At 47.4% G+C, this 13,970-nt stretch overlaps 10 protein-coding genes across 10 annotated transcripts; 6 read left to right on the top strand and 4 right to left on the bottom strand.

Moving 5' to 3' along the window:
* Nucleotides 1-36: 36 nt before the first annotated feature.
* Nucleotides 37-1,149, top strand: HPODL_00595 (uncharacterized protein; the record flags this gene model as incomplete). The annotated part of the gene is made up of 1 exon (XM_014080555.1): nt 37-1,149. One exon carries the CDS (start codon nt 37-39, stop codon nt 1,147-1,149), a length of 1,113 nt encoding a protein of 370 aa, XP_013936030.1.
* A 335-nt stretch (nt 1,150-1,484) lies between these two features.
* HPODL_00596 (60S ribosomal protein L31) lies at nt 1,485-1,832 on the top strand (the record flags this gene model as incomplete). Its single annotated transcript, XM_014080556.1, has 1 exon — nt 1,485-1,832. The coding sequence occupies one exon, from the start codon at nt 1,485-1,487 to the stop codon at nt 1,830-1,832; it is 348 nt and encodes a 115-aa protein (XP_013936031.1).
* Nucleotides 1,833-2,276: 444 nt separating this feature from the next.
* HPODL_00597 (tRNA-dihydrouridine(20a/20b) synthase [NAD(P)+]) lies at nt 2,277-3,293 on the bottom strand (the record flags this gene model as incomplete). Its single annotated transcript, XM_014080557.1, has 1 exon — nt 2,277-3,293. One exon carries the CDS (start codon nt 3,291-3,293, stop codon nt 2,277-2,279), a length of 1,017 nt encoding a protein of 338 aa, XP_013936032.1.
* A 162-nt stretch (nt 3,294-3,455) lies between these two features.
* HPODL_00598 (tRNA-dihydrouridine(47) synthase [NAD(P)(+)]) lies at nt 3,456-5,312 on the top strand (the record flags this gene model as incomplete). The annotated part of the gene is made up of 1 exon (XM_014080558.1): nt 3,456-5,312. One exon carries the CDS (start codon nt 3,456-3,458, stop codon nt 5,310-5,312), a length of 1,857 nt encoding a protein of 618 aa, XP_013936033.1.
* A 6-nt stretch (nt 5,313-5,318) lies between these two features.
* Nucleotides 5,319-5,903, bottom strand: HPODL_00599 (putative endoplasmic reticulum transmembrane protein; the record flags this gene model as incomplete). The annotated part of the gene is made up of 1 exon (XM_014080559.1): nt 5,319-5,903. The coding sequence occupies one exon, from the start codon at nt 5,901-5,903 to the stop codon at nt 5,319-5,321; it is 585 nt and encodes a 194-aa protein (XP_013936034.1).
* Nucleotides 5,904-6,013: 110 nt separating this feature from the next.
* HPODL_00600 (uncharacterized protein) lies at nt 6,014-7,243 on the bottom strand (the record flags this gene model as incomplete). The annotated part of the gene is made up of 1 exon (XM_014080560.1): nt 6,014-7,243. The coding sequence occupies one exon, from the start codon at nt 7,241-7,243 to the stop codon at nt 6,014-6,016; it is 1,230 nt and encodes a 409-aa protein (XP_013936035.1).
* A 216-nt stretch (nt 7,244-7,459) lies between these two features.
* HPODL_00601 (uncharacterized protein) lies at nt 7,460-8,209 on the top strand (the record flags this gene model as incomplete). Its single annotated transcript, XM_014080561.1, has 1 exon — nt 7,460-8,209. One exon carries the CDS (start codon nt 7,460-7,462, stop codon nt 8,207-8,209), a length of 750 nt encoding a protein of 249 aa, XP_013936036.1.
* Nucleotides 8,210-8,286: 77 nt separating this feature from the next.
* On the top strand, nt 8,287-9,801 carry HPODL_00602 (Protein ECM3; the record flags this gene model as incomplete). Its single annotated transcript, XM_014080562.1, has 1 exon — nt 8,287-9,801. The coding sequence occupies one exon, from the start codon at nt 8,287-8,289 to the stop codon at nt 9,799-9,801; it is 1,515 nt and encodes a 504-aa protein (XP_013936037.1).
* Nucleotides 9,802-9,876: 75 nt separating this feature from the next.
* On the top strand, nt 9,877-11,025 carry HPODL_00603 (uncharacterized protein; the record flags this gene model as incomplete). Its single annotated transcript, XM_014080563.1, has 1 exon — nt 9,877-11,025. One exon carries the CDS (start codon nt 9,877-9,879, stop codon nt 11,023-11,025), a length of 1,149 nt encoding a protein of 382 aa, XP_013936038.1.
* Nucleotides 11,026-11,069: 44 nt separating this feature from the next.
* HPODL_00604 (uncharacterized protein) lies at nt 11,070-13,721 on the bottom strand (the record flags this gene model as incomplete). Its single annotated transcript, XM_014080564.1, has 1 exon — nt 11,070-13,721. One exon carries the CDS (start codon nt 13,719-13,721, stop codon nt 11,070-11,072), a length of 2,652 nt encoding a protein of 883 aa, XP_013936039.1.
* Nucleotides 13,722-13,970: the final 249 nt, after the last annotated feature.

A 13,970-nucleotide genomic window follows, 5' to 3' on the forward strand; every position in this document is an offset into this window, starting at 1 on the left:
TCTACATTTATTAATCTCTATGCTTTTGTTTATCTGATGCTTCAAGCCAAATATCCATCATTACTAAATGCAAATAATTTCATTAGTTTGCCACAATACGAGTCAAGGTTCTACGAGCTTGAGCGTAGTACTCCTGTTACGCCAGATAATTTGATCCTACTAATACAAAATCTGCTGGGAGAGGAATTGAAGGAGGTACCCTCGGAACTGTTTGCCCCAAACTCATACAAGAGTCCTCTTGAAACATACCTCACCATTGCCTCCTACTGCAAGCTGATCATATTATCGCCGAATCTCTCCAATTTTGATATATCTTTGCAAGATGTGTTCCAAATATGGGAATTGCGTATCAATCTGTTATTGATGGCTGCTAATCTACGTGTACAGGACTCGAGCTCTCTGGTCCCGCCCATTCCAAATGCACAGTTCCTGAGAAATGAAACGAACCTATTTCTGAAAGAATTGATCAAGCTCGATGATAAAGAAACTCTACCCAAGGAATTAAGCTGGCATTTCAAACTGCTCATCAACAGAATCAAATACGGCCCAAGTTTGATATTGGTCAACCAGCTATACAATGATCTTGTGCAATTGCGTGTAACTACACCGAAAGGAACAAAGGATTTGGCAAATAAATCGTCAATCATACTCTATAATGTATGCGCTATCATGATCGCCAGAAATGAGCTGCTTACCGTGTTCAATCTGTTGAACCAAACACTCGAGAGTGACTCCGAAAATTCACAATTAGCAGGCCTCACAGCCTTGGTGGGCTGCCTGTACACATTCAAAGATACAGGCTCCGTGTCCGATAACGCGCCATTCTTCAACGAAATTGTTGCAGCTTTCGAAAACACAGATGAGCAGACACTAAATCTGCTTGTCACAATCCTAAACTCTGTGGAACCAGTCTACAATGAAGATCGCTCTACTACAATGTCGTTGGAGAGAGAGCATCACTTTACGTTGCAAGAAATCATTAGACTAGTGGAGGACGGGAAAATTAGTGGACGCATTCTGTGCAGTTTGTGTGGACTTTTAGAGGTACAGCGACTGTCAACGAATGACGAGTCGGAACTGGACAAGTGCCTCGACCTTGTCCATCAGCAATGGACATCGCACCCCCAAAATATATACGCATTTGAGTAGGCTTACGGGCATGAAATTTCACGTGATTTGATAAAGGGCATGACTATTCCTGTAAATATACACCTTGCACCTCTCACATATAGCTTGTAGGAGTAACGATATTTGTGTGCGATAGGGGCTCTTGAGAGGCATACAGTTCTAATGCTCTGTCTTGCTGTACTTTATAACTTGTATCTGTGTACTTTAAATGCTCACTATACTCCAATTTATGCTGTTTCCTGTATCTTGCTCTGTTTGATTACCTAATCGGCACACAAAGCTCGAGTGAAAAATTGTACTTCAAAAATTCAAATTACTTTGGTTGTTCTTCACAAACCTTTGATTGCATATTAAAGATGGCTAAATCCGACCTTAAGGAACTTGTGACCAGAGAGTACACTATAAATCTCCACAAGAGATTGCACGGTATCCAATTCAAGAGAAGAGCTCCAAGAGCCGTGAAGGAGATCAAGAAGTTCGCTAAACTACACATGGGTACTGAGGACGTGAGACTGGATCCTAAGTTGAACGTCGAACTGTGGAAGAGAGGTATCCAGGGTGTTCCATTCAGAATGAGAATCAGAATTTCCAGAAAGAGAAACGAGGAGGAGGACGCTAAGAACACTATGTTCTCTTACGTCGAGCCTGTCAACGTTCCATCTGTCAAGGGCTTGAACACTGTTGTTGTTGAGGACGAGGAATAGATAATATGAATAAGAGGAAACCAATAATTGAAGAGTAGTAAGCGTAGAGCGGCACTTTGGATATGTTATATCTAGTGTATTAACCTATCTAGTACTACAGATCGTATAACGCTCTCGTGCAATATGACCGAGAATCGTCAGCAATGTGCCGTTGGCAACCCTGGCGAGAGTTTGAGCACTCAAAACTAACTGTTAGTACTCGATGTCAGTGTAACTATGACTAAAATACCGATCATTACTAGCGTTGAGGAAGGCCGGTAGAGCCCAAAACGGACTCCCACCATATTCCATCAACAAGGCCCGGAGGCCTGTTCAATATGGTAATAAAAGGTCATCATCATTCATCTCTAGTACTTACCGAAAAGCAAATTGTATTCAAAATTTTCGCAGTCTCTAATTTTTCTCTATGTCTGAATCCATTAACATACTAATCCTTGAACCTTATTATATATGAGCCTGCTTTTGTCTATTTTGACGGTACTGGACAGCAACTGCTGTTCCGAACCCGGTATCCGTAGGCCGTTTAAGCTCGAAATTAGCATCGAACCAGTCCATCAGCTCCAGCAGACTGGACTTGCTATTCAACTCGTTCTGTAGTTGTTTGCTGATCTGTCCCACAAGCATGCACCCCAAATGATGCTGGAGAAGACGGAAAGGAAGTCCATATGCGGTGCTCAAGTTCCAGAACTTCTCAATAGCTCCCCACGGAGCCTTCTCGTAGCCGGCAAACATAGCAGGGTTATTTAGAATGCCTCTTGCTGCCATGACTCCGTCGCAACCCGTGTCTTTGGCTATCCGGAATGCGTCCTCGAGAGATCTGCAGTCACCATTTGCAATAACAGGCACGGAAACGGCCTCCTTGATGGCTTTAATTTTTTCGAAGTTGCATGGCTCAGATGACCTCGTGTTCTTTGTGCGGCCATGGACCGTAATAAAATCAACGCCTGCCGCCTCGACCATTTTCACAAACTCGATAGTCTCCTGGATATCGTGGTGGACTCGGATCTTTGTCTCGATTACGAGCTTCGAGCCGTATTTCTCCTTGACGGCGTGCACCATTTCTGCAACAAGTTCCTTCTTCGACATCAGTGCTGCACCAATACCTTCTCTCACCTGGTCTTTGATTGGACACCCGCAGTTCAGCCCAACACCGTCAACATAAGGGTGTATCATGTCTATCATCCGTAACAGATCTGTGACGTTGTTGGCTCCGATTTGGACTATTAGTGGCCTATCGCGGTGGTTTGTGCTAAAATCACTGGCCCTGGCGTTGTGGTTCCGCACAAACTCCCGTGCGAGGATCATGGGCGAGTAGACAATGTCAACTTTATAGTCACGAACGAGCTCTCTGAACGGCAGCTTGGAGTAACGCACCATCGGTCCTGCCACGAAAACGGGCCGGTTTTCACGACGACAGCGCTCGATAACAGCCAACGGACTGTCCTCTGGGTTTCTGGCCATGCTCAACAACTAGACAAAAAGACTAAATCTAATCTGATAGAGATAATGGCCGTTTTAAGTTTCCCTTTGCGGAAGACAGGTGCGAAGTGTATGCTGGCTGTGTTAATTCTTATTTTTTTTTTCATAATTTTTCAGCTGGCTGTGCAACTTAAAATTTTAATCATGAGCGAGATCACAGAGGATAAGAAACGCTCGGTGGAGCAGGATTCCCCCGAGAGAAATGTGAAGCCGCGTCTTGAGAAGGGAGTTGCGCCAATAAAGCAAGAATACCTTGTTATTGGCGGCGTTGTGGCCGATTACAATGACGACGAAGCAGAATCTTCCAAGCACACTTCTGGGGATAAAGAGAGCAAGAAAGAGAAGAAACGAGGCCAGAACAAGAAGAGAGATTTGCGGCAGGCACACGAAGAAATTAAACTGTGTTCCTCCGTCGTTGATCCTAACGACAAGACTAAAGAGTGTCCGTATGGGGCTGACAAGTGTCGCTTTTCGCACGATATCCAAGCGTATCTCGCTGCAAAGCCAGCAGACATTGAAGGTATTTGTCCAGTATATGCCGCAATCGGCTACTGTCCTTCCGGAGTGAAATGTAGATGGCTAGGGTCGCACTACAACCCAGAGACGGGGTTGTTGCTAGAGGAAGAAGGTGTTGAGAAGAAAGAACATAAGGGCGAGGTCAATTGGATTTCTGCGGCCACCAAGAGCCAGTTACAGAAGAAGAAGCTGCCAATGCCTGTTTCCGACGAGGTGATCCGGTTTTTGGACAGCGTGGTGATAGTGAACGACGAGAAAAATAGCATGACGAAGGAAGAGCGCGAGAACCACGAACCCGACGAGAAAAAGCTCAATGCAGCCTCGTACACGGAGTCGCGATTCAGAACGGGCGAGAAGAAAAGACTGAACCTGAAGAATGCCAAGATCGTGTCTCCGCTCACCACTGTGGGAAACCTGCCATATAGAAGATTAATGCGCACTTTGGGAGCAGACGTGACTTATTCCGAGATGGCACTTGCTTTGCCACTCATTCAGGGCTCGAACTCCGAGTGGGCCCTTCCTCGCGCGCACGAGTCGGAGTACCCAGGTTTTGGTGTCCAGATCGCGACTGCCAAGCACTGGCAGGCTTGCAAAGCCGCCGAGGCCATCCAGACGCTCACGAGCCACGTTTCTGAGTTGAACCTCAACTGTGGCTGTCCGATAGATATGCTGTATCGCAAGGGCGAAGGATCTGCGCTTCTGGACAATCCTTCGCGGATGCTGCGTATTTTGAAAGGAATGAGCTACTCATCAGGTGAAATTCCTGTGACGGTAAAAATCCGAATGGGTGTCAAGGACGACAAGCCTGTGGCCGAAAATCTTGTGAGACGTGTTCTGAATGAAACGGACGTGGCAGCCATCACTTTGCACGGACGTTCTAGGCAACAGAGATACACCCGTGCCGCCGACTGGGACTATATCAGCAGAGTTGGAGCTGTGGTGAAGGACTACAACGAGCAGCAGGAGGAGGACAAGGACAAGGTTGATAGGCCACCCGTGTATTTTGTCGGCAACGGCGACTGTTTCACACACGAGGACTGGCACAGGGCGGTGAGCGACGAGGGCATCGACTCGGTGATGGTGGCTCGTGGTGCACTGATTAAGCCGTGGATTTTCGAGGAAGTGGAGGCACAGCAGTATCTGGACAAGTCTGCTTCCGAAAGACTTGCTTATTTGGAGAAATACGCCAAGTTTGCGCTGGAGCACTGGGGCAGCGACGAATACGGCGTGAACAGCGCTAGACGGTACTTGTGTGAGTTTATTTCTTTCACTCATCGGTATATTCCAGTCGGCATACTGGAACGGCTACCACCGAAGTTGAACGAAAGACCGCCACCTTGGAAGGGCAGAAACGAGCTGGAGACCTTGTTGGGATCGTCAGACTACAAGGATTGGATCAAGATCACAGAAATGTTCCTGGGCAAAGCCGGAGACGGATTCAGTTTTATTCCTAAACATAAAAGCAATTCGTACGAGAAACAGTGAAATTAATTACACTTTTCGTTTGGACAGCCCATCGTACTCATCAGACAGCGCCGAAGCCTGTGACTTAAGGTTCTCAATTGTCTCGTCCTGCTGGGCGATTTTGGATTTGAGCTCCTCGACCTTTTTATCGTCCACTGTGTCCAAGCTGTCAATGTTGTCTTTCTTCTGGCTCTCTGCCAATTTTTCCTTGACGGCAAGTAACTCAAACACCAATGAGAAAGTCCGGTTGACGATCAGGGTCTGGAACAGGGTGAAGCCACAGAGATAGACGTTCCTCTGGGCATAAAACCGTTTGGCCTGGATCTCAGAGCGAGACTCGTGGATACCCACTGCGCCGGCGATAGGACTGTCCTGTTGCGATTGAAGCTCGTTGGTGACGGTTTTCATTCTGTTGAGCGCGTCAAGGAACAGCACGAGCACAAACCCAAGAACACATTTCGTTGTGATTTGGAAATGCTGCGAGTGGAACGGACCGCTCAATGTCTTGAGCAGCGGCTTGCGGAACTTGCTAGGCAAGGGCAAGGAGATGAGGGCAAACAGAGCAACCTCAAAGATCAAAAGTGCAAAGACAAGGTTGTAATGAAGAGGCATTATGAACGAGTTGAAAATATTCCAAGATTGCTAAAATCCAAATATTTTTTAATGACGTCTCGAAAACTACTATTCTATATTATACTCCCCTATTCTATTATTACAACTTCCTAATGCGTCGAATGTCCACGGTGATATTTAAGACCATTCAAGTTCTTGTATCTCTTGCCACACACCTCGCAGCGGTACGGCTTGTCTTTCTCCATACCCATGCCATCAGGATAAGGAGCGTCGCTCTCTGGATCAATGACGGAAAAGGTACCGTCGGGATTGGCCCGGAGAGTCTGGTTTTGGTGGCCGTGCAGCCGATGGTATTTGAGACCGTTCTGATTCTTGTAGTTCTTATCACAACCTATCACAGGACACTTAAATGGCCGGCTCTCGCCTTGCTCCATCACGTACAGATGTCTAGCTGGATCGTCTATGCACACCTCGCTGTCTTCCTCCATATCCTCGTCCTCGTCCATGGCAAACTGGCGAGGAGAACCTGCCCGCGGAGGTATGGTGTTCGCGTGATTAGAGTGGGGCGTTGGCTGGGAGGAAAGCGGCGACTGTTGTCTCTGGGGCAATTGATTATTGTAGTTCTGGAACAAGGTCGGGTGCTGTTGTTGGAGGGCGTTCTGGGTCAAAGAACCTTGCGAGTGGTTCAATAAATCCTGTTGCGACTGCTGGTATTGTATATTATATCCCAATCTGGACTGCGTGTCGTTATTTGGCTGCTGGTTGAACGAGAAGGTTGCTAGCGAATCAGGGACCCCGTGGCCTTGGCTCTGCTGCGTACGCACGTTCGGATCGTGCGACCCCTGGGGTGTTAAAAACACTTCGTTCGTGCTCACCGTATCCATGGCCGTGTTCACCGGTCTGGCTCTTGGCGTCTCCAAGGGCTGTTCTGGCTGGATGTGCATTTCCTCATAATGCCGGAGCAGATCGTGCAACGTGGGCAGCAGCTGGCCGCAGCAGGAGTAGTCCTTACAGTAGGTGGCCTCCAGATCAGCCAAGTAGGAGGTATTGTTTATGCTGGGAGAAAAGGCCATGCTCAGGCTATCCGTCCTATTAAGGTTGTCGAAATTATTAGTAATCATGTGGGTGTTCACCGAGTGGTTGGCTCCCAAAAACGGCGAGAGGTTGTTGTTGTGTGTGTTCTGTTGTTGGTGCGCATGTAACATAACCTCGTCCTTGAGCCAGGATCCTATAGTCACCGAACCCCATGATATTCCCCCCATCCCCTGGGAGTGCGCTATACTTTCCCTGCGGATGCGTGAATTCTGGTACACGGACCCTGTCCTGGAAAAGCTAATGTTGATCGGTTGTGTCGAGTCGTTCGCAGTCTGGCCAAACATATCTATCTAATTAGACAGCTCTTCCTTTTTGCCATTCCAAAAAACCAAATTACCTAACTGGGTGCATCGTCGGCCTACGGAAAACAGGGGTTATGTAGCCCGGCCGAAAGCCTCGCTCGTCTCCCGCCCCAAATTTTTAAATCGAGCCGCTCAATTTTCCCGGTCTGGAAAAGCTGATATCCACTCGCGCATATACGTTAGACCAATTTCATTTACATGAGTGTATATCAGTATGGCAAGTTTCTTTTGTTTGGCGACTCTATCACGCAGTACTCGTCCAAACAGATAATAGAGCCCGACAATGGCCGGATCCAGTTTTCTATTGCTGCTGCCCTGACCAACGACTACCAAAGGAAGCTAGAGGTCATCACCAGGGGCTTTGACGGCTACAATTCCGAGCAGGCCCTGCATATTCTGCCTGAAATTTTGAAATACGAGCACGACACAAAGCCTGTTGAGGAGCAGATCAAGATAGCCTGGATATTTTTCGGCACCAACGACTCGAGCGTCGGTGGCAACCACGTTCAGCACGTGCCGATTGACCGCTACGCAGAAAATATGGAGACTATGATCAAAATGCTTCAGTCGCGCGGGATAAAAGTAATTGCGATCAAGCCGGGAACACACGACGAGACGCTGGCTGATGAAGCAAAGCAACGAGAAAGGGCCAAGAGAAGCAACCAGCTGCAGAAACAGTACGGAGACGTTTTGGGCGAGGTCTGTGGCAAACTGGAGGTTCCTTCCGTGGACCTGTACGATCTGTTTATCAACTCTGGACTCTCCAGTGCTGATCTCCTGAGTGACGGAATCCATTTCACTGGAACTGCATACCAGCTGATGTATAATGAGCTGATGAAAGTCATATCTGCATACTATCCCGCCCTCCATCCTGACAACATCCCGCTGAAGCTGCCACCGTGGAGAGAAGCTACGCTCGATAAACTAAAGGCATATAGATCTAACTAGATGTAAATGGCTACTCCTTATCCAAAATCTTTTTTTCGTCATCTTCGAATTTTTTGGCTTTTCTTAATTTATTACTCATGACTAGCATCTCCTTGGGAGAAGTCATATATATGTCATGCAAGCCCATGTTCAAGATCTACTTCTTGATTGGGGTGGGGTTCTGGCTGGCACGCAAAAACATATTATCTGTGGATACCACTAAAAATATCAGCAGTATAGCTATTATGGTGACCATGCCTGCGTTGCTGTTTAACAAGATCGTTACCAATATCGACAACTCTGATATTGCCCAGATCGGAACGATAGCGTTTCTGGGGATATTCAACATGCTGGGAGGTGGTCTGATGTGTTTTTTGGCGGGTCTGGTCACCAGATGCCCCAAGCGGTGGTATGGAGGCCTCATCAGCGTGGGGATGTTCCCCAATATCTCTGACTTGCCGATCGCCTATCTGCAAAGTTTGGAGTCATCTGGGATTGTTCCTGACGTTGACCGTGGCGTGGCGTTCAATTGCATTTACACGGTGATTCAGCTGATCGGCCAATTCAATTGTGGCCTTTACAAGTTGATCGAGTGGGATTTTCGAGATGCATTTAAAAATGCGGGCGACAAAAAACCGGCCGACGAGGAGCAGACGGTATCGACGTCCGCATCTCCAGAGTCGATTCAGCATACCAACTGTTCGAACTCACTTACCAGCATCAGCTCCTCAGTCGATGAAAACGACACAGATGAAAATCAGCCACACTCTTTGAGAGAGAAACGAACCGGCCGTAGAAGTTCATGGTCTACGGCGCGAAGGAGCCTTGATCTTAGGCGAACGGAGAGCGCATGTTCTGGTACCTCTCTAAGGGAGATGCCCACAGAGAACATGGCGGACATGGTGCGACAATACTCGCGTTTCGACGAGCTCGCGACTGGATCTGTGAAGGTCAACGACCCGGCAGATCTGCAGGTTGCCCCAAAAACAACGCCTTCTGAGTCAAAAGGCGTCTGGCCGCTAGCGAAGTCCTTTATTTTCCTGCTTTTGGATAGTTTCCGCAAGCCTATCTCGCTGACTGTCGTGATTAGTCTAATAATTTGCATGATTCCCTGGGTGAAAGCCCTCTTCGTCACGACCAATCAAGCTCATATCAGTCCTGCACCAGACGGACTACCCCCGCTTTCCTTTATGATGGACATCTCATCTTATATCGGAGCAGCACAGGTTCCTTTCGGTTTGCTTATTTTGGGTGCTACCATTGGCAGGCTGGAAATTAGAGATATCCCACTGTCGCGGTGGAGAACTCCACTAGCAGTAACTTCTGTGCGCCTTGTGCTGCTCCCCATTGTGGGATGTGCGCTTGACTCCAAAGTCAACAAAGACGGACTCTTCTACAACGAACCAATTCTTCACTTTGTGTCAAACATCGTTTTTTGCATGCCTCCAGCTACGTCCAACATTTACCTGACTGCATTTTACACTCCTCCCGATTACGAGGACCACATCCAGGTTGACTGCCTGGCATTAGCATACATCTGTCACTACGTTGCGCTTGTTGTTTGTCTGCCGTTCACCGCAGCTTACACTCTTAAGGTTCCGCTCAAATATTAGATCGCCGACGTTCATCGACGCGTCGATGAAATAAATAACATTTGTATTTAACAAGCATTCTCGCTTTGTCTGCGCATGATAATAAGCCTCTCGTGGCCCTTGCTATTCACTAGAACGACGCTGTACGCAGCTTTGGTACTGGCGTCGGTTTTTCTTGTTTTGCTGCCCTGGTCGATTGTTTCCTTTTGGTATTTTTACGGTCGCTTAATTCCAACGCCTATTTACGAGCAGACAGTCCACCTGAACTACGAGCTGCGTGAACGCGGGCCATACCAGATATTCAACGCGGCAGATTTTTTCGTGCATCTTGCCGCAGTCAAAAACGACAATTTATTCAACGACCCGGTGTCAAAATACGAGTTCTATCTGTCTTTCGAGACAAAATGTTTAAGTTCCTCGAAAACCATTGTTGGATCCAGATTTTCGGTTCTCGACGACACCATTTTGAACGAGGAGCTCAAGCCGTGGGAATTGAACCTGGAACATGTGAGTCTGAAGTCGAAGTTTGTCAACTTGTGGCCAATAACCGACAATCTCAAAAGATCGTTGCAATTTTCTTCTGGCTCCAACAGACCGCGTAGCATTGAGTGGCAATGGCCGCGTTCCCGTTCCCTTTGCAACGAGCAAAAACCCATTGTGGATGCTCCATCAAGTTCGTGGAGATTCTGGAATAGCCATAAAAACACACAGATAGAAGGAGGTGGAGGCGAGGTGGTTCCTGGCATGGGCATCTATTATGTCAACACACAATATTTCACGCTCGATTGCCAGGAAAACCATTCGTTTCTGCCTCCTCTAATAGAGAAACATGTGGCACCTCCTGAACTCGCAAATAAACTGCATTACTCACCTACCTATAAACTTCACCTGCTGTCGCTTCAGCCGCCTGCACAGTCGCTTGTGTGGCCAACATCGAGCTACAATGATATTTTGGAGAATTCCAGGCACATGAAGTTTGTCCTGGAGCTCAACCAGAACCAGGCGTTCCTAGAAAACGCAAAATTGCAGGTGGTGATGAAATACAACGGCCTCCGATGGTACTTGGCCCAATATCCTACGCTTTCGTTTATTATTGGAGTTCTCATCTGCTGGACGGTTAGCTCTGTCGTCTGTGTTGCTGTGAGTGCATTTATATTCTCCTACTACAAGCAAACCGTGCCACCGATCAAACAGGACGAAACAATGACAAATCTAGACTCGCTACTAAAAGGTGTCGAACACTGAAAATTTAAACGGACAAACTGTTTGTTGTATATTATGCATGTATATCAGTACGCGTTGGGCTTTTCGGGAGCCTCTGAAAGCAGCACTGGAATGGAGACAGCCAGGCTGTCGCTGAATAAATATAGTGCAGCATCTGTTGGAGTACTTGTTCCAGAAGCAGAATCGAGTCTTTGCTTGACAAACTGCTCAAACTCGTGAGCAATCTTGTTGTACTCATAGACAGCATTCGTGTAAGTAGCCTTAAAAGGGAGTGGTTGGAGAGCGAGTTCTGCTGTGACCATAGGCATGGCGGATCTGAACTGGAAATCTAAGCTTCTTGAGTCTTGAGAGTCCATGTCTATATCGTCATCACTGCAGATACTTCCACCACAAATATCTAGGCCAAGTCCTGGAAGTTTAGGTCTTGCGTTATAATACGGTGACTCTTCGCTGTTGAACTTAGTGACATTGAAGTCTTGCAGCTGTTTGAGAGAATCGTGGATTTTGTTCTCGTTCACCACTAGCTGGAACTTGTAGATTGGTTTCCCCAGTTCTGGAGGCCTCATCAACAGCTCAACGGGTAAGTTTTGCCTGTTGTTTGGCTCGTTGCTGGTGTCAATAAACTCTACCGAAGACAGCGATGACTGAGGTGAACTGTATGTGGTAGCGGAAGAAAGAATGCTTGGTGATGAGGACTTCGAAGACAAAGTCAATGAGGAAGTCGATGGAGGAAGAAGCGAGCTTTGAGAGGAGAATGTCGATTGCCCTGACACGGCCGTTGGCGGAGGAATGTTCACGGATTCTGACTGTGTGGAGTCCACGTCGCTGTCCTTCTTCTTGAAAAACTTTGAAACCCAGTGGCTTGCTAGCTTCGACCTCTTGCTCGTCATGGACGTTGTAGAAGCATAAGAGGCAGAAGAAGAGAGACTAGTTGTCGAGTTGCCCACAGACAGGTTGGCACAGGTGTAAATTGCATCATCCAGGATTTCGTAAGGATGCGACCTGACAATGTCTCTCTTTGACGGATCGTCTCTAGGACCTGCGCTCACAATAGCCAACTTCTTGTTCAGAAGCGGGTCGGTAGGAACCACGGGGATCTTTTCTGAAACACTGTAACTCTGGTCTAAACGTGTCTGTATGATCGCCTGGACTTTCTTTCCTGTCATAACATCGGCAAAACTGCCCTTGGCACTAAGATGTAGAGACTCCAAACCCAAAACTTTCCAAACCATCAAGGTGATATAGTAGCATCTCACCAAGGGCAAGTAGTGACCAAAGAACTTTGACCAGTTGTCGGAACTCGTGAGATATAATATCATGTTATATTTCAGGGTGTCGTTAGGATCAGAAACCCAATCTGCCTGTGGTGGCTTGCTGGATGGAAGATAATCCCAAATCTGATACAAAACAGAGAGCGCCTTGAGTTCGCTGTTGATGAACTCCGAGTTGAGCATCTTGAAAATTGTATCGCTCCAGAATTTCCAATCCAAATCCTGAGTGGCATAGGAATTTGTCTCGTCTATGCTTCTCACAAATCTGACCCATATATCGAAACAGAGGTCGATTCTCTCTGTTTGGAAGATCGTAGTCTTGTAGAAAACCAGCTTGAATACAGTGTCAAAACACTTCAGAACTCCGCTCCGGAGACTAGGCTCGAACTCATGGCGGGCGTTCGCCAGGAAGTCGCGGAGCAGCTTCAGCAACTTATCGACCTGCGATTCTGTGGACTGGCTGCATGTGCGTTGGGCGGCTTGGAAGATTTGGAAATCAACAATCTCGAAAATGTGAGTAATCAGATATGCAAAGCCTGGAAGGGCGTAAACTTCCGGAGCGGAAAGCGATTTAGTCTGTTGCACATAGAATGAGATAAGCGTGAGATAATGACGTAAAAATGAACAAAACAGGTCAATATTTTCGAGGGACGACCATCTGGTGCACCAAAGTCCGCGCGGGTCGCTAATTCCTGTGATTTTGGCAGATGGCGGTGTGATCGAGTTAAGAACCTTGTTTTCGAGCTTGTACCTGGTTTGACGAGGCTGCTCGGCAGACTTGATGAGTGGATGAAGGTGTTGTGGGAAATGCGACAATGTGGCGTTGATCACGTCCTCAAAGTATTTTTTATCGCGGCCCGGAACAGGCTGGTGAGGTGATTTTTCTCGAACCATCAGGTCGTAGTATTCCTTGAAATTTTTGACCCTCGAGTTTAGGAGGAACAGGATGCCGCGGGAGAGATCGGGCAGCTTCACAAAGGCGTGGGCAAAGATCTTCCCAACAAAAGCGTTGATTGGCAGGTTGATATTCTTCACATCGAGTCTTGCTATGCAGAACTCGAACGTCTCGAGTAGCTGTGTGTTGTGCTGTTTGTAAATCTCAGAGTTCGGGTCTTTAGAGATCTCTAGCCATTCTTGGCGGCCGACGATTCTGGAAATCGCCTCCAAGTAGCAGTTTCTGTCGATAGACGTCATCTGATGTAGCTCCTTGACTGCTGCTAAAAGCGCCTTCCACCAGCGCAAAAGCACGACGGCGAGCTCCAGAAACTGGGTTCTGGATCTTTTGTCGACCGCATCGAGCCGGTGCGCGGACCAGGGAGCGCTGGTGTTTCTGAGAAAGGGAAGGAGCGACAGACGTAGGATGTTCGTTTTGGAGGTGTTGTTCCGCTTGTACGAGTGGAACTTGACCAGTGCATTCTCCAAACGTCTCAAGTTGTCAGATTCCATATTGTTGGCACGAAATCTTGACATACGAGACCCAGGATCACACAACAGGGGAAGTCTGTACATATATAGGGAAGCCTCTTGTTTGACACAATGCTACGTTCAATTAGCACCCTCACGACCTATTACCTAATTCCAGCTATGTAGAGTGTCGAAAATTCTAAAAATGAAACGATATCCAGAAAAAAAATATTGTTCTCGAACAAAGCGGAAAAATAGCTATGACGATTTTGTGCATATGTGCTTCAGTGC

Source organism: Ogataea parapolymorpha, chromosome III (genome assembly GCF_000187245.1).
Source record: "Ogataea parapolymorpha DL-1 chromosome III, whole genome shotgun sequence".
NCBI classification, from domain to species: Eukaryota; Fungi; Ascomycota; class Pichiomycetes; order Pichiales; family Pichiaceae; genus Ogataea; species Ogataea parapolymorpha.